Here is a 23332-nt window from a genome sequence, read left to right on the forward strand (position 1 = left end):
TTGGTAACTGGGCCCAATGGGCACCCAAGGGAAAGATGCTTTCAGGGAGAAGTTCTGCATGCCCACAGATCACATGCAGGTGTCACAGCCGGTTGGAACTGTTGTGGTCTTGACTCTTTTGCCTTGGCCTTAGGACTATCCGTCGCTTGCCTTGCTTGGGGAGAAGCTGGCGGAGAACAACATTAACCTCATCTTTGCGGTGACGAAGAACCACTACATGCTCTACAAGGTACTCCTGAGGACGGGAGGGGCCTGGTGGTCTGGTGGCCTGGTCCAGGACTCATTCTGTCCTAAAGCCAGTTGGAGATCAGAGTGGAAGTGGGCAGGGTCAAAGGAGGAGGACACTCTAGTCCTTTCTAGCTGTGCTTGGAGATAATGAGACTAAGGGGACTCTAGAATGTTCACCTGGCCATGAATGTCTTCACCAGGAGTGTAAACTATGTTATTTAATTTAATTCAGAGAAGTACCTAGAAAGTAGTCTGAGCTGTCATTTTCAGAAGACAGATGGACTCACAGGGGCCTAGTCCAGTCGAGAAGAAAAACATGAAATGAAATTCTGTACAAAGGAAACCGAGTTGTTAGGCAGCATGCATGGCTAACTCGGTATTCCAGCTGTATGCCTTCCTGCAGAGGGTGGGAGGCCAGGAGTGGCCCGGGACAGTGACTCTCCCAAAAAGCAGTCAGGGACCGAGGGCAGAGAGCAATGGGCTTGTTCAAGTCGACAAGTCTCTTCCCGAGGTGTCACCTGGGCCACCATCCCGGCAATCACAGCAAGCTGCACGTTGCACCCAGAAGCTCCTTGTAGAGTAATAGAGGAGGGCACTTAATCTCATCTTTGGCCCCTACATGGATGCTCTCAGGTGTGGGTGTGCATGTGTGCACGTGTGCGCACACACACAAAACCTCTTTGGCTGTGCAAGAGCTCATGTGAGCTAAGTATAAACCCAGCTCACCCCCCTGATGCCCTGTATGTTGTGAGGGGAATGTTGTCAGGAATCCCTTAATTATTCCCCAAAGAACTTTTGTTCAATTATGTCTCAAAGGCTCCATGCCTTATCAGTCATGAGTACTACCATGTCTTCCTGAATTCTGAACCTTGCCTGAGCCTGAGTCTATTTTAGACGATGAAATGGGAAGACACATTTTGTTCGGTGCGTGGGTTAAAGGTTGTTCTCGACAAACAGCATTTTAGGAGGATTGGTTGCAGGAGCTGTATTGGGCATCGTTTCACAAGGAAAGAAACCCTGCTTGGCTTCAGTCTCCTTCCCCAGAATGGGAAGACCTGTACAGAATGATGGGGTCTCTGTCCTATTGTGAATGAAGCACTTAGGAGTTGTGCTGGGCAAAGGACTTTGTCCCAGGACCTACACACGGGTATCAAAAGGTCCTTAGAAGGACACCCTGCGTATCTTAGCACCTACTGAGAAGATAGACTGTCCCTCAGACACTTGGGGAAGTGGCCCTCTGTGCTCCTGTAGAGCAGGCAGAGTCATCTGAAAATGAGCCTGGGATTACCAGCAGTGATGATGAAAGAATCAGGAGTTCCCGGATGAACGGCTCGCTCACTGTCAGCGCTTCGCTCCCCTCCACAGCCTACTGAGTGTGCTCACACCACTTTTTCTTGCCTCTCCCAACGGCGCCTTCTCCAGCATGTGGTGAGGGAGAGTGCCAGAGCACACAGGCTGGCCCTTACTCTTGTCCATAGCGCGCTGTTGACTCCGATCGGATGGAAGGTGTCTTGTTAGGGTGACTGTTGCTGTGATGAAACACCGTGGTCGAAAGCAAGTTATGGAGGAAAGGGTGTATGTGGGTTACGCTTTCACATCCGTAGTCTATCACAGAAGGAAGTCGGGACAGGAACTCAAATGGCAGGAACCTAGAGGCTGGAGCTGATGCAGAGATCATGGAGGGGTGCTGCTCACTGGCTTGCTTCCCATGGCTTGCTCAGCCTCCTTTCTTATAGAACCCAGGACCACCACCCCAGGGATGCCACCACCCACAATCGGCTGGGCCCTCCCCCATCAATCACTAATTAAGAAAATGCCCTACAGGCTTGCCTACAGTCCAGTCTTATGGAGGCATTTGCTCAACTGGGGCTCCCTCCTCTCTGATGACTCTAGCCTGTGTCAAGGTGACATCAAATTAGCCAGCCCAGAAGGCAAAATGGTCTTACTTTTCTTGTTTTGTTTTGTTTTTCAAGAATTTTACAGCCCTGATACCTGGCACCACTGTGGAGATTCTGCATGGAGACTCCAAAAATATTATCCAACTGATTATCAATGCGTACAGCGTAAGTCACTGACTTGGGCCCCATTGCCCCCTCTATTCCACCCTTCTGGAACACTGAGGCCTGGGAGCTGGTATGGGTTTGAATTGGGACTTAGCTCTGTTCCCACTCCTTCTATTGCGGACCTCTAGAGTTTGAAGTGTGGCTGGGCCTGGACTCAGTGTCTCTGTGTCCTAAAGACTTGGATTTGGGCATCAGGGAAGATTTCTGACTGGTTCCCCCGCCCACCCCCACCCCCCATCCCTTCTCATCATCTTCTACAGTTTTGAAAAATCATGGTTCTACAGTTCTCACAAATCACAGTTTACCTTATCTCTCTTGTGACTTCCTGCTCACACCAGAATGTTCTCCTCCCTTCCTCTATACTGTGGGCTTCATTTCTTTTTTACGCCCCCCACCCCCACCCCCCCCCACCCCCACATACACACATCTTTTGAGACAGGTCTCTCTATGTAACTGTGGCTATCTCTGAATTCACTGTGTAGACTAGGCATTCAGAGCTCTGTGAGTTCGAGGCCAGCCTCTGCCTCCCGAGTGCTCGGATTAAAGGCATGCACCACCCTCCCTGGTTCTAGCTCTGGCCTTTAAATCCTCACCTCAGAGCTCAGAGCTGGAGAGGCGAGGTTTCCAAATTAACATACACATTTAGTGGTTTTTAAACTTTAGTTTACTTTTAGCAAGGGAGCAGTTAGGCTCATTTACAGGGGCTCAGCAGATGCTGAAAAATAATACATGAAAACGGGGTTTGAGAAGTGGGCTCAAGCTCTGGGCCCTTGACTAACGTCGTCAAAGTGGGAATCAGATTCCCCGCCCCATGCGTTTACCTCTGTGGCTGTCCGAGGCTAGAGACCCCACAGGGCTGAAGGGCCACTGCTCCTACTCTGATGACCTGGTGACCACAGCTCCTCTCCTGAGGAGTCAAGGCCTTCAGAGAAGACAAAACTAAGGAGTGGCCTTGTCTGGGCTCTGTGAGGTGAGGTGAAGACATCTTTCTGGGCTTCTCTGAAATAACTACCTCCTGGGATTTCATGTTCAGCCAGCTCCAGATCCCACAGACTCCTGAGGCTCTACCAGAGCATTTTCTGGTGATGGCCTGACCCTCTTCTCCTGTGGCTTTGGTAAAAAAGGCAATAGCCAGTCGTGGTATGCATGTCTTTTGTCTCAGCACTTGAATGGCTGAGGCAAGATGCTTATGAATTCAAGGCTACCCTCAGCTAAACAGTAAGACCTTGTCTTAAAAAAGTAAATAAAAAGGAGGCAGGCAGTATAACTCAGTGGTAGAGCACTTGCCTAGCATGCCCGAATCACCCTGATTCCATCCCCAATACCATAACATGGCTCTGTAGAATGGTCTGGGTGTTGTTTGCAGGATTAGAGACATTCTTTGTCTATCAGTATTCCATGTGACTGAGTGTTTTATATGTCCATGCTTGTGTGGGGGACCACTCAAACCAAAGTATGGTGGGATCTCCTGAATGCTTGGGGGTGGTTTTTTTTGAAAAGATTTATTTATTTTCAGCTTATGTTTGTAAGTTTTGCCTACATGTGTGGTGTGTAGCTAATATGCATCTGGTGCCTGCCGAGGCCAGAAGAGGGTATTGAATCCCCTGAAATTGGAGTTACAGAGGGTTGTAAACCTCCATGTGCATGCTAGGAATCCAACTGGAGCGGCCTGTGTGTATGTATGGCTTAGGGGTGTTCTTTGTGAAATTTGTGGCATTTTCCCTGATCAGGATTTATTGTGTATGTATAAAATGGTTTATTAATGAAAATCTGGGTTCCTGGTGGTCAAGGAGCCAGGGGAGCAATGGGGCATCCATTCTGTCACTTAGAAGTTGGGCTTGGGTTGGAAATATTTTTAGGCTGCATTAGAAACTGGAGTGAGTTCAGTTTCCCTGAGAAACTATGGGGCCTCAGTGTTTCTGCTTTGCCCTCTAAATTAAACTGACTTCTAGGAAAACATGCTAAGAAATGAAGCACACAACTTAGAAGTAAACATTGGAAACTCAACTTTTAAAAATATGAAATTACAGGACTGGAGAGATGGCTCAGAGGTTAAGAGCACTGACTGCTCTTCCAGAGGTCCTGAGTTCAATTCCCAGCAACCACATGGTGGCTCACAACCACCCGCAATTAGATCTGGTGCCCTCTTCTGGCCTGCAGGGACACATGCAGGCAGAACACTGTATGCATAATAAATAAATAAATCTTTAAAAAAAAATATGAAATTACAGGCCGGGCGGTGGTGGCTCACACCTTTAGTCCCAGCACTCGGGAGGCAGAGCCAGGCGGATCTCTGTGAGTTTGAGGCCAGCCTGGGCTACAGAGTGAGATCCAGGACAGGCACCAAAACAACACAGAGAAACCCTGTCTTGAAAAACAAAATAAAATAAAATAAAAAAATAAAAATAAAAATATGAAGTTACTAGACTACCATCAATAAGTATTCAGATTCAGTGGGGGAAGTTCTTAAAGTTTCATTCAGGCATAAGGGGCACATACTGGAGCATTCACATTTAAATAGAACAATTTGATAAGTTGTGGGCATGCATACACCCGTGAAACTATCACTTTTGTCAGCGTATTGAATGTGCCTTTCCCTCCCCAAGCTGTGACCCTCTGCAGTTCCCTGTGTCTGTTCCACTTTTCTCAAGAGATTGAATGCAGACATCCGGAACTGCCGGGTGTTTGGGGGAAGTTGCAGCCACGCTGTGGGTGTGCGGCACTCTGTCAGTTGGGAATGTGGTGCTGTTGCCTAAGAAGAAACAGGTGTATTGGACTCTGCCCTGGTTGCTGGCAGAGAATTTTTTTTTTTTTTGGTTTTTCGAGACAGGGTTTCTCTGTGTAGCTTTGCGCCTTTCCTGGGACTCACTTGGTAGCCCAGGCTGGCCTCGAACTCACAGAGATCCGCCTGGCTCTGCCTCCCGAGTGCTTGGGATTAAAGGCGTGCGCCACCACCGCCCGGCACTGGCAGAGAATTTTAAAACCCTTCTGTCCTAACTTTCGGTCTTTGGCCCTGGTCCCAAAGCTTCTAAGACGCCTCTGCCTTCCCTAAGTGACAGGAGCACCTTTTACTTTACTGAGATGACTCCTAGTGACCCTCTGAATAGCTTCAGCATGGGGCAAGTCAATGATTGACCAGACCATGGCAGTGAAGAGTTTGAAATTTTAAGTATAACTCATGACCTCCCTGGAAGGGATGTGACTAAGATGGAGTTGACCGCCAGTAGAAAATAATAATTTAAGCAGTCTTGCTCATGTAGATAATAAGGCTACCATACAAATCCTAAAAGGCGTGGGTACACAGCACTGAGTTGCTGAGCACATGGAGGTGTTTGGAGGTTGGCACACCTGGAAAGGCATCGAAGTTCCTTCCACACCACTCCCGCACACGTTGCCCCATGTGCTTCCTCCACCCTTCGGTTGATCTGACTCCTTGACTAATACTTCAGTAATCGTAGGTAAGGTGTTGTCCTGCATTCTTTGAGAGCATCCTACAAAGTCATTAAACTCAGAGCCCATGGTAGGAACTCTCACTTATAGCTGGTCATAAGGATAAGTGACAACCTTGTAACTGGCATCTGAAGGGGGAGGAGGCAGATCCTGTGCTACTGTGCTCACAACCTTGTGGGATCTGACACTCTCTCTCGGACATTATTAGAGTTACATTGGATTAGGGGACAGCCAGGTGCTATCCATGGACAGTTGCTTTTGTATGTGTAAGGGGTGAGGGTGGGGGAGTCCCCCCCATGTCAGCAGCGTATGTGGAAGACTAAAAATGAAAGAGTAGGAAAAGCGGGGTGTTCTTACTTCAGATACCCATATTTTCCTGCTACTGCCTGTCTGGCTAGTGGGAAGGTCTGCTGGACCTCGGGCTCCTGTGCTTTTCCTGGCTCTGAATCTCCCCACAGGCCTCTCTTGCAAGAGGTGAGCTCTGGGCAGAGGAGAGACTCTCAGTAGCTCTGGCTCGCCTCCCTCCCATTCCTTCCCGCTGCCGCCAGGGTCCACCATGGCGGTGCGTCCTGGCTCTGCTTGCCATCTTCGGCATTGCCTTGATGTGTGGTGCATTTCATGAGTCACACAACCATGACTACGTGTGGGTCTTGGCTTTGCTCCCTTGGGTGTTGGCAGTGGATCCGTGGGGGCACTGGAAGAGTCTGGTCAGCGTGTATGTCACAGATGAAATGGTTGCGGTCTTTGGCCCAGTCTGACTTGTACGCGTCTGTCACAGTGTGGGATTGTCAGCCCTTAGATGTATAGCCTTTTTCTAGTGCCAACGTACTCTGTTACTCTCTCTACCCAAGAGTGTTTGGCAGCACGTCGTCTTGGCCAGGGTAGTGCCAAGGGGAGATTCCCTTCCAGGGCTCAGCTTCCTGGTTCCAGGTATGGACGGAAACATCCTTTGGGCAGCAGGAGAGGTGCCCCTGCTTATGAAGAGAGGCACTCGGACGGAAAGCAAGGGGCCTCTCTTGTAAAGTGGGAGAGAGCAGGATGGGCTGCAGACCACTGGGGTAGCCGTGGAGGGTGACATCAGAGCCTGTGGTGGATTCTGCCCTAGCGGAGAGCACATGTTTCTCTTTTGGTTGTTGCCGTAAAGTCTGCGCCAGCCTCCCCCATCCCCCACAGCTGGCCGGACCTAAAGCAATTGCAGATGTGACCTAACCTGGCACCGGGTATGGAACAGAATAGCCGCGAAAGGGCTGGCATTCTTGACATTGTCTTCTTTTCCTAGGATGGGGGTAAGAAGCCCTCTTCCGGGCCAGAGCTGGGAGCAATTGGGTAGATTCATGGGCCGCACGTGAACATCCTCATGCCTAAGAACAGATTCCTGTGGCTTTGATCCTCTGATAGGTGTTGCACTTCATTATTTTCATCAGCAAGTACGTCCTGAGAGGCTGATTGTGGCCGGCGTTGTATGACACACGGCAACAGGACATTGAACAGTCCTCCCCTGCAGGAGCTTGTGATGTTTCGGGGAGACCAACCCTCACAGCCATGGGGCGGGGTGACCTGGTGATTCACACTTTCCAAAGTCAGTGGATTCTGAAGAAAGAAGCCTCCACATGGGATCAGAATGACCACTGGGGGGGGGGGGGGAGGTTTCGCCTCAGCTTTTGCTACCATAAATGAGAGGTCTGAGCTGAGACTTCACCATGCCTGCCAACTGTAAATGGTGAGGGAGGTTCTGATCCCAGAGGCCCTGTGGCAAGCAGGAGGGAAACCCAGCCAGCCAGAGCACATACTAGGGGGCTGATGGCCATGTAGAACATAGAGCTTCCTCCCTCCCTCATTTTAAATATTTTTTTTATTTTAAATTTTGTGTGTGTGTGTGTGTATGTGTGTGTGTGTGTGTGTGTGTGTGTGTGTTTGCCTACTTGTATGTCAGTCGGCATACCACGTGCATGCCTGGTACCCTTGGAGAACAGAAGAGTGTGTCAGATCCCTTGACACCAGAATTAAAGACGGTCGTAAGCTGCTATGTGGGTGCTGGGAACCAAACCTGGGTCCTCTGTGTAGAAACCGAGGATTTCAGCACCACATGTATAAACTGACAACGTGGCCGCTCCATGGTATGGTTAAGGGGAAGGTTTGTGTTGTAGATTTGAGGGAGAGGACAACCAGAGGCATCTGGAAGAGTCCAGAGCAGAGGGAGAAAGTAGTCAACTGAATATGGCCAGCAGACTGGACCAGGCTATGAGAGGAGATGGGAGCAGGGGAGAGGAGAGGGAGAGAGGGGAAGACCAGGGAGGGGCCAAGAGAGAAGCCAAATGAGTGAGCACATGGCCCGAAGGTCAGGATTATATGGGAATGAGAAGTTGGAGACGGTTAGGCTAGGGGGTGGGGTGAGAAGAGCCGCAGGTATTTCTGATGCCGAGGAAGCCTGGAGGCCAGCATGCACTTTGGTATGTCCATAGGCACCGCAGGTAGCCATTTGTCCTGAGTTGTTTTGGACCTGACCTTCTGGAAGAGCAGAGTGCTCTAACCACTGAGCCATCTTTCCATCCCCCCTCTCCATGCTTCTTTATAAATACAAATATAGTGCATGTGTGTGTATGCATACAACAGGGGTTGTGTATGGGTATCCTCACGTGAATGTGTCTGTCAGCGCCCTTGGAGGTCAGAAGAGGGATTAGTTAGATTCCCTGGAGCTGAAGTTACAGGCAGGTCTGAGCTACCCAGTGTGGGTGCTGGGGACTCTTCCTCTGGAAGAGCAGCCCGTACTCTTAAGCAGAGACCCTCTCCTCCATCCCTATTGCCTTTTCTTCAAAGATTTACTCTTCACTTGGCCCAAGCCCCTGAACATGACCGTTGTAAAAAAAAAAACATCTGTACTTCCCGTCCATCTTCCCTTCAGCAAGACCTTGTGCTACATCCTGGAGAGAGAAGGGATAAATGGCCCTTGGAGTTCACAGTGCACTGGGAAGGTGGATCTGTAAATAACTAATCGCATTCGGTGGAAGAGGATGGTGTGTGTTGAGTAGCACTTTTGTGACCTGTGGCCAATTAAGGAATGGCACTTTGAAGAGGAAGCAGCTTTTAGAGGGATAGTATTTTTAGAGTTGTAGAAGCTCGTCTCGACAGTTTGTTGCAGAGAAAGACTAGCTTTATGTGGAGTGTTTTTTCAGCAAGCTGTGAATGTGTTGGGCAAACTGCATATTTCATGTATTCAAGCTTAGCACCACATGCTGGAGTTAGCGAGTGAGGGGGGTGGGAAACCCACAAAAGCAAACGGCACTTTGGCTTGCTCTTCCTGGGGCGGCTTGGCTCTGTGTCTCTCAGAGTGAGTCCTGCTGTCTGTATTACAAACAGATTTTTTTTTTTAATGTCTGATAAAATATGACTTCTAAATAAAACCAGTTACATCATTTGGCCTTGGTTTCTAAAGTAACATCTTTCATAGACTTTTGAGACAGGGTTTCATTATGTAGCCCTGGCTGGCCTAGAACGTGCTATGGAGACCAGGCTGGCTCCTGCTCCTGGAGATCCACCTACCTCTCTCCTAAGTGCTGGGATTAAAGGTGTGTGTCAATCACACTTGGCTATTACTTAGAGATTTTTTTTAAGGGCAATTTGTGTGTGTGTGTGTGTGTGTATACACACACATGTGTATATATGTATACTCATAATATTTTTATTCTTTGATATTTCATGCATGTATACAATGTACTTAGGTCTTTCTCTGTTTGGCCCTAGCCCGTAGCATCTCCTTCCTGTAAAATCTCCTCAGGGAAGGGTAGAATTTCCCGAACCCCTCCTCCATGGTCCAGAATTATGATCTGCGTGGTTTTGTGCAGATAACCACAATTGCCTCAGGTTCGTGAGTGCAATGGCTGTGTGATGTCCAGAAGACAACACTTCACAACACTCTTCCCCATCCTCTGGCTCTCACATCCTTTCTGCTCCCTCTTCTGTGACGTTCTCTGAGCCTTGAGGGGGTGAAAGGGTGAGCACTCACTGTCAGTAATTCTCAACACCTCAACAGTCGTGAGTCTGTGTCATCTGCCGCCCCCTACGGAAGAAGCTTCCCTGGCCAAGTTTGAGCGCAGCACTTATTATTTACAGCCATGAGCGTAAACACTGAGAAGGCAGTGTAACAGCGTGATCATTTAGCAGAATAGCAGGGTCCCTACTGGCTACGGGCGGATTTTAAAAACCTAGAGGCATATAAAGCATTCCATAAACCTTGTATAAACCAAATACACCTGGGTATCTAACACCCAGGTGAAAGGGCAGGTCACAGCTGGGCTTGTCATCTCATGCCTGTAATTTCAGCACTCCGGAGCCCGAGGCAAGAGGATTACAGAGTTCACGGCCAGCCGAGGCTACGTAACAAGACCCTGTTTCAGAAACAAAAATATACGAAGAAAACACAGCCACAGAGCAACATGACCATCACTGGGAAGTCCCACGTAGGCCTCCTCCTATGACTGTCCCCCAAGGGTAGCCATTAGTTCTGCGTGCTGCTGAATTTCACACTCAACGGCTTGTCACTTAGAAGCAAGGATGCATTCTGAGAGACACATCCTCAGGCAGGTTCAGCATTGTGCAAGGAAAGAGTATGTCACATGTAAACCTAGATGGTGTGATGTACCGCATGTCTCGGCTGTCTGCTGTTGCCTTTCACGCCTAGACTACAAACCTGTGAGGAAGGCACGTACTGAACACTGCGGGCAATTGTAGCAGTGGTGACTGCTGTGTCCCTGGACATACAGAAGACAGATTAACTGCACCAAGTGATGGGACAGTTCCAGCTCCCGTAATCTCATGGGGCCACCATTATATATGATATTCCGTGGACCAGGATATCTCTATGAGAGAATACATACAGTGTGTCTGGCTTCTTTTCAGCCACATTATACTCTTCCGGGTCTTTCCACACAGTTGCGTTTGATTCATTGTCACTATTATAGGTGCTCTGCTCCGTGGATCTACTTCAGTCTACTTCAGTTTGTTCTACTGTTGCGGGGCTTTTGATCGGTCTCCAGATTCTTGCTCTTAAATTGCTATAGACATTCTTGCCCATGCCTCTCGGTGACCTGCACATTTCTGTTGTTTATAATCCTCAGGGGAAGCCAGGACTAAGATCAGCCTGAGTTTTAGAAGACATTACCTATTGTTCTTCCAAAAGCCTACACCAGCTTCCTCTCCAGCCAGCAGTGTAAAGACTCCAGCTCCTCCCCCACCTTCCCAGTACATGCTACTTTCAGGCTTTCTCTTTCATTTTTTCTTTTCTTTCTTTCTCTCTTTCTTTCTCTCTTTCTTTCTTTCTTTCTTTCTTTCTTTCTTTCTTTCTTTCTTTCTTTCTTTCCTTCTTTCCTTCCTTCCTTCCTTCCTTCCTTCCTTCCTTCCTTCCTTCCTTCCTTCCTTTTCTTTCTTCTTTGACATATCATTTTTCCTTAGTTTCTGTTTCACTCGATGTCTTGAGAAGCTAGTCTGGAGAGAAGAGTGGATTCTTTGATAATGTAGTTTCAGACTCATACAGGATGGCTTCACCTAGTAAGGGATGAGTTTGAGTGTGAAGAAAGGCGGGTGGGTCCTGGATGAACTGACTTTGCAGGATAGTGAGGAGCTAGCCTGGGGCAAGACAGGAGAAGAGACGTTGAACAAAGGGCTGCTGTCCTGAGTATGCACGCATGCCTGTGTGTGCACATATAAGCCCCAAACCTACAGAGCGAATGGCTAGATTTCAGTAACTGTGTACCTGAAGCCGACGATGGGGATGAGGGGTGGTTCTGAAGAGGAAAACAGGATACAGAGCAAAAGCCTTTTGAGGGAGATAGTATCATTTGACAGATGGACCATTATCAACTATCCCAAGCTCTCAGAGGGAGGCCCCAAGCCAGGTCTACCAAGATGGTGTGTGGGAAGCCTCCTGTCTCTCAGTTGGCTTGAGCCCTCCTAAGTTAAAAGAAACTGTGTGGCATGAGAAAGCTGCTGTGGAGAGCACCTCACTGTGGCTGTCACTAAATACTGAGGCTTCCTTTTCTCCCTTTGTTCAGAGCATCCGGTCTAAAGTGGAGCTATCAGTCTGGGATCAGCCGGAAGACCTTAATCTCTTCTTCACCGCGACCTGCCAGGATGGTATATCCTACCCTGGTCAGAGGAAGTGCGAGGGTCTGAAGATCGGGGACACGGTAAGTGTTCAGCCCTACTATATATGAGTTCTTGTTCCCCTGGGTAATTAGTCTCTGGTTCTGATAAATTTTATAGCTTCCTGGAGTCCTCTGGAGGCTTGTGTTCTGCCTCCTCATTCAGCATCCTTCCAAGGCTGCTGTGAATTTTGTGTGACAGCTCCAGTTCATAGACCCCTCAGTGCACTGCCACCTGAGGGTCCTCAGTGAAACCGGGCCCTTGGTGCTTTGTCCATTATTGTCTTAGCTTGACAGGGATGCAATCAGGTGGAAGAGTATAGAATCTTCTGGGCACTAATGCCAGCCAGCATAGTAATAAGCCAGCTTTTCCTGCCCCAGGAAGACCTGGGAATATCTCCATACATGTAGCTGGGACATTCTAGGCTCTTTTCTGTAGTTGTAATTTTCTTTGGGCTTCCAACCAGCTCCCAAATAAAGACACAGAGACTTATTAATTATGAATGCTCAGCCTTAACTCAGGCTTGTCCCATTAGTTCTTTTAACTTAATTTAACCTCTTTCTATTTGTCTATGTTTTGGCTCGGGGCTTTTTACCTTTCTTTCATTCTGTATGTCCTACTTTCCTGCTTCCTCTGTGTCTGGCTGGCGCCTGGCATCTCCTGGCGTTTCTTTTTCTTTCTTCTCCAAGCCCAAATTTCTCCTCTTACTTACTCTCCCTGCCTGGAGGAAGCATGCTTTCTATGAGGGATGGTTTGACCAAGGCTCAGGACGTATGTTGGGAGACCTGCTCATCAAATGGAGCAGGTCATAGAGCTGTAGCAAACAGTGTATCTTATAAAACAGGAAAAACGAAGATAAGATTGTTTTAAAAACTAAGTTATGTGTTGTTTGTTTTTGCTCTTTTGTGGGGCCTGCCACTCAGCTCCTAAATAAATCACACACAGAGGCTTATTCTTAATTATAAATGCCCAGCCTTAGCTTGGCTTGCTTCTTGCCAGCATTTCTTAACTTAAATTATCCTGGCTACCTTTTGCCTCTGGGCTTTTACCTTTCTCTATTTTTGTATACCTTTCTTTTTTCTATTCCATGGCTTGCTGTGTAGCTGGGTGACTGGCCCCTGATATCCTCCTTCTCCAGCTACTTCTTCCTCCTCTCCCAGATTTCTCCTTCTGTATATCCTCTCTGCCTGCCAGCCCTGCCTATCCTTTCTCCTGCCTTGCTATTGGCCATTTAGCTCTTCATTAGACCATCAGGTGTTCTAGACAGGCACAGTAACACAGCTTCACAGAGTTAAACAAATGCAACATAGACAAGAGTAACACCCCTTAAAATAATATTCTACAGCAGTTATGATTAATTAGTTAATTATAATTAGTATCTTATATTTAGTTTAGAGTATTAACAGGACAGAGGGAATGTGGTTTAATAGTACTTTTTGTTTTGTTTGTATTTTAAGATAGGCTCTCATGTGCACCATGAGTTCTGGGCTACACAGTGAGACTCTGTCTAAAAAAAAAAACCAAATGTCGTGCTAAGGGCCAGTGAGGTGGTTCAGAGGGTCAAAGCGCTGGTTGCTAAGCCTGATGGACCACTTGAATTCTGTCCCTGGGGCTCACATTGTGGAAGGAGAGAACCCACTCTGCAAATTATCTTCTGACCTACACATGTGTACCATGTCAGGTATGCTCCCCGTGAGACCCCTTACTGCACCAAAATAAGGAAATGTATTAGAAACATGCTTAATGGTGTGCCAACTGGGGCTGTGTTAATAGAAGATCTTTGGAACCCCAGGTGCCGAAGATAATGGTGCCATTCTTCAGGTCACGCTGCTTGTGGTGTTAGGGTGGAGTCTTTCTAGAAGGTGCCTTTACCCACTGGGCCATCTAGCCGGCCCCTGATTTCTCTTACAGCACCTTTTCAGTTAGCTCTATTTCTCCATGTTAATGTGTGAAAATCTGGGGCTCGAAGGGGAGCCCGAGAAACTGGCCCCAGGTCTCACTGCCGGTGAGCAGCAGGCAGCAGGACCCAAATCACTAACAATACCCCAGGCCAGGCCTTCTCTGTAGACCTCAGGCACTGGGGAGTAAAGGTCATGGGTGGGGTCATGGCCACTTCACTCCTACCCACTTGTGTATAGCTGTCAGTTTGTTTGGCTGGGAGAGTTCAGGAAGTCAGATGTTGTCTAGAAGACAGAAAAAAAAGGATTTTAAATGGAAACTCTCCTCAACACTGAGAAATCTCTGTTGTAACGGGATGATTTTTCAGAGCATTTGAAACACTAAGAAAGACACTGTTTTCCCCACACCGGTTGCCCTTGGCCCGTCTTTCTTTGGGATCCAGTGGCCGCAGCCCTATGGAAATAGCAGCAGGTCCTCAGGCAAGCCTCCGGTGGCCCTTTGTCGTCTGTCTGTCCCAGTGTTGTCTCCATGTCCAGGGGCCACAGTCACATGGCCCCTCTGGCAAGAGCTGTGTGGGTTTTGTTGTCTGGGTATAGATGGCTACACAGAGCTGCTCTTTTTCTGAGCTGGGTGTGTCGCTGTCCACTAGGGTCATGCAGATCATGAGGGAAGATCTTTCTGGAGTGTGTGAGTCGGGTACAGTGAAATGTGAGGTCTGAAAATGAAGAATCTTAAGGGGCAGCCAGTCGGGTGTGGTGGCACACACCTCTGGTAGCACTCAGGAGGCAGAGGTGGGTGGATCTCTGTGAGTTCAAGGCCAGTCCGCTCTACAAAATGAGTTCTAGGACAGCTATGGCTATTTCACAGAGAAACCTTGTCTTGAAAAACCATTTTTTTTTTTAAAAAAAGAAGAATTTTAAGGGGTTAGAGAGATGGGTTAAGGTTAAAGGTGCATATTGCTCCTGTAGAGGACCTCAGTTCAGTCCCTAGTGACCTACATTGGTTGGCTTGCAGCTACCCATAACTCCTGCTCCCAGGGACCCAGTGCCATCTTTTGGAGTCGGAGGGAACCTGCCTCACAGCCAGCCACACTGTAGTAGCTGGTGGCCTGAATTCTTTTTTACTACGTGTGGGGGGGTCCTGCCCTTCCTCCCATTTGTGAGACCAAGTTGGGGGTGGGGGTACACTTCCAAACAGCATCCCGGTGTGAACCTGCTGTTCACTGTGCTGAAACCTACTGTTTTGTACATCTTTATGTGCCTGAATTCTGCCCAGCCTGACTGTAAAGATGAGGATTTAGGGACATGGAGTCCAGTGGATGGGGTGATGATACAAATGAAGCTTCCCTGTGACCAAGGTGGCACATCGCTAAAGGAACCTCAAGGAAGAAGGGTCTGGCCGCAAAGAGGGGGAGGCCAGTAGAGCAGAGACACAGAGGGAAGTGGGGTCTCCCATGGGTGGGAACCCCTGTTTATAAGGCAGAGGGGGAGATGAATTTGCTAGGGAGTGAAGAGCACCACCCTTTGTGGTGGGGGGTCAGAGCAGCCGAGTTTGATGGCTGTGCTGTTGAGGAATAGGTTGGGGAGTAAAGAACAGTAGCTGGCCACACTGGTAAGACACATGTGTCAATCAGAAGGGCCTGGCCACTCCTCGGGAGTAGGTTCTTTTCTGGGTGTCACAGTTAGGAAGGCATGTTAGGGAATGGTGACAGAATCTGACCAAAGGCTGTGGGACTCTAGGGGTTAGGAAAACAGTTATGCTGTCAGCGGGAACTTTAGGGTCTAGCCTGGGGGTAACAGTGCATCCTGTTGGGTGAGGGGTATGTCTGTGTGTGTAGGGGGGGCAGCATTGGGATAGGTGGGCTACGTAGATCTCACTTATAGTAGCAGCATCCTGGGAAGGTGAGGGAGAGGCAGGCAGTAGGTTATGGTCACTGCCAAGCACAGGTGGTTTAGTGACCAAGAAGCAGGAGATGTGGCAGGAGGTGAGGCAAGCATGTCCTGAAAGAGAAATTATCCTGAGGTTACAGCCTGAAGCCTTGAATCTGGTGAGAGTCCCTCACTAAGTTCTTAGGTGGCCCCTGTCCATTCACCAACAAGCCTGACTGAGTTGACCTACACCCTGGGAACTGGTGTTCTTAGGAACTAGCTTTGACAAATCATTATGCAAGTGACTGACTGTCCAGCTAGCGTTAGCACCCGGCACAAGGGACCCAGTGAGCCATGTCACAGCCTTCTCCCAGCATGTCCCCCAGTCCCCTGCTCTTGTCCACCCCTCTTGGCCCTGAACTTGGGGCCCACCTCAGTCTTTTGCTTCATTAAGATCTGAGCGGACTTAGCATCTGCAGAACTTTGGGGTTGGGGGTTTGGTGTGGGGTTTGGGCAACCCTTTTGAGAGGGTGGGCTCCCCCATTGGAGAGCTGGAAACATTCCATTGAGGTTAAATCACCAGTCTGGCCAGGATGGCTGCCGCATCTGTGACCTTCATCTAGACTGAGTCAAGATCTGGGGACCCCTCAGTATCAGTGCTTATCCCAAGAACTCGGTTACTAAGGGAGGAAAACCAAGCAGTTGTATTCCAGTACCTTCTAGCCTTCTGGGTTCTTTGCTAATACAGCAGGGAAACTGAGCTTTAAGGACGGGGACACAAAACAGATCTGCTTACTGTTCCCGACCATGCTTTTGATAGCATTCCTGTGTCTAGGAGGAGCCAAGACCCATGGCTGAAACAGACATGCTTCTCGCTGGTTATCAGACAGCCGGCTGCAGGCCAGGCGGATAGTACCTCTGGACGGAAGCCTTGACCGAGGAGGCCTTGGGACCCTGCTGGGGAGCCAAACCCTCTTGACTTCTCAGCTGGGCAGACAGTGCTAGTTGCCATGTCCTGGCTCCAACTCCCAGACTTCCGACACTTCCACTTACGCTGGCACGTGTGGGCAAGGCTAAAGAGTCTCAGTCTCTCTTACTCTTACTCTGTCTCTCTCTCTCTCTCTCTCCCTCCCTCCCTCCCTCCTTCCCTCCCTCCCTCCTTCCTCCCCTCCTTTCCTCCCTCCCTGACTTCTCCCTTGACAAAGGTAGGTTGTGTTCACCAGTCTCTCAATAGCGGAGTCCCGCTGGCCCTTGTGGCAGGCCATTCCTTTGCAGTCCGCTGAACTCCTGATCTCCAGCTCTCTTCATTGACCAGGCACGGAAAGTGGCAGGAAGTAGCAGCTTCGTGCGTGCGAGTCACTGGGAAGGGATGACATCAGCCTCCCAGAGTCTCTGCTTCTCTGCATTCTTCATGGCCCCATAGATAACTTTGCTCAGCCTCAGACCCCAAACGCTGCCTGTGTGCAAGCTCAGCACATTCCCAGCCCCAGGCAGAAAGCTTTGGAGAAGTCTATGACAATCACTTTGGGGGTCACCGTCATGCTGTCTCTACCAGGAGGTGATATGCTAGGAGAATTCAGGCCTGTCCTAAGTGAGCACAACCCCCCCCCCCACCCCCCCCACCCCCCCCCCCCACCCCCCCCCCCACCCCGGCTAAGTAACCCGACAAGTTCTCGATCCCTCCACCATCATTGACTCCCTTGAAGGGAAGACAGCTGCTTCTGGCGTGTATGAAAAGGGTGCTTGTGGTAATGCTCACAGCTGTGCCTATGCACTGTCACCAACAGATTTCAATGTATGTAGACCACCCCCCCACCCCCACACCCCCCCACACCCCCCCACACACCCCCACCGCCGCCATCTTGTTTCCTTTCCTTGAGCGACCCTGGACTATGGAACTCAGGTCTGAACTTGTCAATCACCTCCTTCTTCCCTCTCCCTACCCTACATAAGGATAATGGATACGATGGGGTTAGCCTTGTCTGCTGCTGGTTTAGTCCTCCTTCTGTCTTCTGACTCTGGGCTTCTGGACATTTTCCTCAGCTCACTGACTAAAAGTATGCCCTGTTCATTGTCATGATTGATGCTGAGCCCTGGGTGGTTGCTGTCAAGACCTCTGTGGTATGCTGGCAAGCCTGACTCAGGCCTGTCTTGCTCAGTGTCACTGCCCTGAATGTCCCCAGATGCCACAGAATTTGGCAAGAGGCCTTGTAGAAGTAATGCTTAGAAACAAATATTTACAGTGCTCACAAAATGAACATTGTCACAAGTGCCCACCAAAGCAGGCTATTGATGACCTGTTAAAGGTTGGCTTACAGGGATGCCCAGCCCGTCCTGACCCTCGGAATGATCTAAGGGGTCTTGGGAAATAAAGACACTGGCTCAGATAGAAGGGTCCACTTGGAGGAGTGGCCAGGCATGCCTGCTTGAGGACAGGGGTCCCCTCTTCCACAGGAGTGCATCTCGGTGAGGTTCCTTCACCATTCACTGACTGTCTGCATTTCTGTGGACTCATCGGGGCTTGTTCTGAGGTACCGCTGGCGTGATTCCATCTCCACACAGCTCCTTCCTCTGAGGAGGGAGGGGCAGACTAGGTATGGTGTCGCGGCCTTAAATCCTGGAAGAGTAAAGTAAGCCTCCTCCTAGTTTCTTTTCCCCTCCAGGCTTGTGAGCAGCTGACAGACATGGCTCCTGTGCTGTCACCTGTCACCCTGCTAGGGCCACCTTGCTGTTGAGTTCCAAGGCAGCCTTTAAGAAACTCTGCCCAGTCAGGTGGTGGTGGTGCACGCCTTTAACCCCAGCACTCGGGAGGCCAAGCCAGGTGAATTTGAAGCCAGCCTAGTCAAACAGAGTGAGGTCCAGGACAGGCTCCAAAGCTACACAGAGAAACCGTCTCGAAAAACCAGAAAACAACAACAACAAAAAAACCCCTCTTCCCTAAATTTTTTTTTGTTTGTTTTTTTGTTTTTGTTTTTGTTTTTTTCAAGTGCCCCGGTGTGTGATAGTTCTTTAGGCTGCAAGTGTCCTTTACAGCCTCAGGACTGTGGGCTGATGGGGCAAGAGAGCTGTGAGAACCATGCTTGCCGGGAACTAAGGCTGGAACGTGAGAGGGACTTTCAAGTGTGTCATCCCGGCTCTTCTCCGACAGAGAGGGAAACCTCTTTCCTGTGGATCAGGTGGCTGCTCTGTGCCCTGCAGCTCATGGCAGGGGGTGCCACCGTACCCCAGCATCTAGCCCAATGCCGGGCATAGGCAGCAAATGTTGGTTGAATGAATGACTTTTGAGATGGGCGGAGACGTGTGTGCAGCAGTGGGGGTACCATGAGGATGGGATATAGGAGATAAAGGGGAGAGCAAGAGCCATGTAAACCTTATTCCTCAGGCATAAACCTTACTCCTCCTGCATCTCTTCAGAGCCTCTCTCCTCAGGGTCTTAAAGATGATGAGAATGGACATTAAAGACCCACCACGTCCAGGGGTTGGGGATTTAGCTCAGTGGTAGAGCGCTTGCCTAGCAAGCACAAGGCCCTGGGTTCAGTCCTCAGCTCCGGGGGAAGAGAGGGGTGGGGGGGTGGGGGTGGGGTAGGGGTGGGGGACGGGACACAAAAAACAAACAAAAAGACCCATGCCCAATTCCTGTTGAACATTAGCATAACCAACTGCTCTTCTCCATAAAGTACCTGGGATTGTTGACCCTCCCTGTCTCTTCCTACCAGGGGTCCCACTTGTGTGTACATAAGGGATGTGTGCGGCCATGCCCCCAGGGGATGGGAGCCCTGGCTTGCTATGGCTATGATGTCTCCTCTCCTCCTACCCAGGCGTCCTTTGAAGTGTCCGTGGAGGCCCGGAGCTGCCCCGGCAGACACACGGCACAAGCTTTCACCCTGCGGCCCGTGGGCTTCCGGGACAGTCTGCAGGTGGAAGTCACCTACAACTGCACCTGTGGCTGCAGCGCGGGACTGGAGCCCAGCAGTGCCAGATGCAGTGGGAACGGAACGTACGTCTGTGGGCTGTGCGAATGTGACCCCAGCTACCTGGGCACCAGATGCGAGTGCCAGGAGGGGGAGAACCAGAGCGGGTACCAAAACCTGTGCCGAGAGGCAGAAGGCAAGCCCCTGTGCAGTGGCCGTGGGGAGTGCAGCTGCAACCAGTGCTCCTGCTTTGAGAGTGAGTTCGGGAGGATCTACGGGCCCTTCTGCGAGTGTGACAGCTTTTCCTGCGCCAGGAACAAGGGCGTCCTGTGCTCAGGTAGGTCTCCGGCCACACCACCTTTGCTCTGAGCCAGACCCGGGCCTGGATGCTGTGTGGACCCAGATCCTTTTCAGCATGGCAGTAGAAAAGGGTCATGCCTGTGACTGGCCTGGGAGAGACCAAGGACAAACCCTGCCTGCCACTGGCACAGGGTGGGTGCCCTTGTGTGGAGTGTAACATCAAGTCTGAGGGAGTCTGCTGTGGGTCAGATCTGGCAGGACTCGCCTGCGTAGTGCATCTGGTGGGTGGGGCTTGGCCATGAAGGTAAAGCATGAGGGTAGGGGTAGGGGACATGTGGTGGCATGGCGTTATGGGATGTTACCCATGGAAAGCACAAATATGTAGATGTTAGAGGAGAGGCAGTTTCTTGTAAACAGAGCTCCTGTGAGACAAGTTTGAGCACACCTTGAGGATAGTGGAATTGAAACGTTCAAAATTGTTGTGTCAAGTGCAGGACATATGAGCGTCATGGATGAAGGTCTGTGGAAAGATTGGAAGCCATGTGTGAGCTCTGTGACAGAGACCATCCCATCACCAGAGTGATGACACATTGGTGTTAGCTGGATGCTTCTGTCTAGATTCATAGAAAAAGCGGGCTCGGGAGCTGCAGGTGGGGCGTTGTGAGAAATGAGACTGAATGAAGTACTCAGCACATGCCTGGCCCAGAAGGACGACACTGGCTCCCGGATGGGTCAGAGCCATGCCCCTGGGAGCTGGCAGTACCAGGCTTAGCCTGTGGGTCCTTGGGCTGTGTTTAAAAAGCTCCACGTGGTGGGGTGGAGCTTCCACTCCCCTCAGCACAGTAGACACACTGGCTGTATTAGTAGTATGTTAATGTGTTTTCCTCTTGCGTCCAGAGCTGCATATAACCCTTGGGAATGTCTTTGCTCCAGAATGCTGCTCAGTCCGCGTTGCCCAGGAGCAGATCTACCCATGCAAATCCATCTGCACAGTTTAATAGCCAGAAACTTCACTTGTCTTGGACATTGGTTTTCCCATCTCTAAAACTGGCCCAACATTGCTTGCTTCTGCCTTCCTTTAAGAATGGAAGGGGACGATATAAACAAGGAGCCTGAGTGGGCACAGAGCCTAGCGGGCACAGCAGAGCAGTTGGTACAGGATGTGTGAGTAGACCTCTGAAGGGAAAACGTAACATTTTCCCTCGTTTGCTGAGTAAATGCACTTTTTGACTCAGCCCCCAGAACCCCGGTTCTGAGTTACTATCTTACATTCTAGAGTTCTACCAAAGCAAGTGTCTGAAAGCCCCCTCCCCCCATCTAACCCTGTGACCCCGAGGCTCTCATGGGCCGTGGATTGAGAGATTCGAGGGGCACCAAGATCTGAAGCTCCCAGGCAAACAGTACAGCAGCTCACTAACTCCCTAAGATGGGGTGCCCTCCCCCTAACACACAAAAGTTACACTCAGCCCTTAAAGAGCACTTGGGAAATAGGAAGTTGATGGAGGGGTGGTCAGGTCGTCTGTGCTCTATGGTGAGCAGGATTGATAGGGACCATCTGGTAAACCCATCAAGGGGCTTTTTCCTCCCTCACTATTTCACATGCCCCCCCCAACCCCCACCCTCTGTGTTGTCAAGAGAACCGCTTTTCGAGAAAGCGGACGGTTTATTCTTCCGTCTAGAATGTACTGACTGGTAGACAGCGACCTTTAAAATCATCCATGCTTTCATCTCTCTGAGAATTTGTTCCCTAAGTTAGCATCTGTGTCTGGATGTGATTCTGTGTCTTCTCACTCACCCTCCCTCTCCTCCGGATTACTTTAGTAAATTGCTGATTAGAACATTCTTGACTCTCCATTGTACATCCAGCTAGATCTTCCATCCCTTCACTGTAAACGCCACACTAGTTGGAACGTGAAAGCTCTCCCGGGTTTCCTGGAGAGAGGGGTTTCTGCTCTTAGGTCATGGTTGGATTTGTTCATTTAAGACGAGCTTGAAGTAAGCGTGGCTCCAGACGGGGCTTCAATGCCACACACTGCTGCAGGGAGGGCTACCTCATGCTTCTTTGTCTCTCAGACCATCTGGTTCCTTCTGGACACAGCTGAGTGGTGCTGAGCAGTTCCTTCCTCCAGTTCTGGGTACCCTGGTCAGCCCGAGCTTCCGCTCTGGAGCCACACACACTGGTTTAGGTTCTTGAGGTGGCTGCTCTGTTGGGGTTTCCGTGGGAGAGAAAGCCTATTTCTAAGCACTCTGCTCCTGAAGCTGCTGACTCAGGACCATCTCAAACCATCAACCTCAGCATTCTCTGGCACTTCTCCTTACCCCTGGCCCCTGCAGCCCATCCTGGAAGTGGGTCATGTGGTTGAGGTCTGTCTTGGGGGGAGGGGCTGGGCAGTATACTGGACAAAGTTGCTGAGACTGTCAGGGCCAGGATCCATGGGGACACCCAGATAGCTTCCTTCCACTTATCTGGCTCTCCCCCTGGGGGCTTGCAGCCCTTGACCCCTACTGAGAGACAGGAGGAGGGAAAATGCAAGAGACTTCGGGTCTGGGATAGGTTTTCCATCATCAAAATGAGCAGTAAAGAGAGGGAGGCCGGGTCTGGAAGCATGTGAGCAGTTGTTACTGTTCTTGTGACACGTCATCACGGGACTGCATGTGCACCCAGGACTCACGCTGTGCCCCTCCTCTGGTCTCTAGAAGCAGCAATTTACAGAATAGTCCTGTCTGTCCCTAAACCATTTCCATGTGTAACGGGAGTTTTATGAGGCCCTTGGGAGGTCTTCTGTTTTTCTGATTCTTGGAAAGGGTTGACCCTTCACAGTTGAGAAGAGGTCTGGGTCTCTTCAGTTATTTTTTAATGCAGTAAAAGAGGCTCGCTCAGACTTTGTGCTTCTTGGTGACTTGTGTGCCCAACAGTCATCTCCTGGGCTCTAGGTCACTCTTTTATATGAAGTGGTTGAGATTTTACATTTAATAATCTGATGGCCAGCCTACCTCTTGGGTCTCATAGAATGAGAAATTTAAAATCGAACCTTTTTGGTCTTATGACTGTGAGGACCCCAAAGTACATTATAATAGGGTTGTATAATTCACACGCCACCTTTGTTATGTGGTAGAGAATGAGAGCCCAAAGGAAACCTGTAGATCTTTCCCAGAGATGGAAAATGGAATATGACACTCAAGGCCAGAGGCAGCATCCAAGAACAGATCCTGGGTCTGCTGACAGGTCTCGGGTAGACTTAAAACAGTTCTTCAGGCCTCTGTAGCTAAAAAGACTCCTGCAATTAAGGCTCAGCTCTTGGTTTCTAGCTTCTTAGCAAATGAAACACCATCCATGACAACATTATTCAGGTATGTCTAAAAGTATTTCTCAATTCACAGAGCTTAAGTAAAGCTTCCAAATATAGCCTGTAAGGACAGCTAGTTTACATTAAAAAAAAAAGGTAGGCTGGAGGGTGAGTGGCCGAAGCATGGA

The 23332-nt window shown here is 49.7% G+C and overlaps 1 protein-coding gene across 2 annotated transcripts in view; it reads left to right on the top strand.

The window, feature by feature from the left end:
- The window catches only part of Itgb5 (integrin subunit beta 5), a 116550-nt gene that overhangs the window by 66961 nt on the left and 26257 nt on the right, over nucleotides 1–23332 (top strand). For both annotated transcript variants that reach the window (XM_052740391.1, XM_052740390.1), the window contains exons 7-10: nucleotides 134–229; nucleotides 2202–2291; nucleotides 11789–11923; nucleotides 19465–19894. In XM_052740391.1, the coding sequence (XP_052596351.1) occupies nucleotides 134–229; nucleotides 2202–2291; nucleotides 11789–11923; nucleotides 19465–19894 (751 nt within the window). The remainder of the gene's footprint in view (nucleotides 1–133; nucleotides 230–2201; nucleotides 2292–11788; nucleotides 11924–19464; nucleotides 19895–23332) is intronic.

The sequence above is a fragment of the Peromyscus californicus genome, unplaced genomic scaffold (genome assembly GCF_007827085.1).
Source record: "Peromyscus californicus insignis strain IS unplaced genomic scaffold, ASM782708v3 Scaffold_16__1_contigs__length_79575227, whole genome shotgun sequence".
Classification (NCBI taxonomy): Eukaryota; Metazoa; Chordata; class Mammalia; order Rodentia; family Cricetidae; genus Peromyscus; species Peromyscus californicus.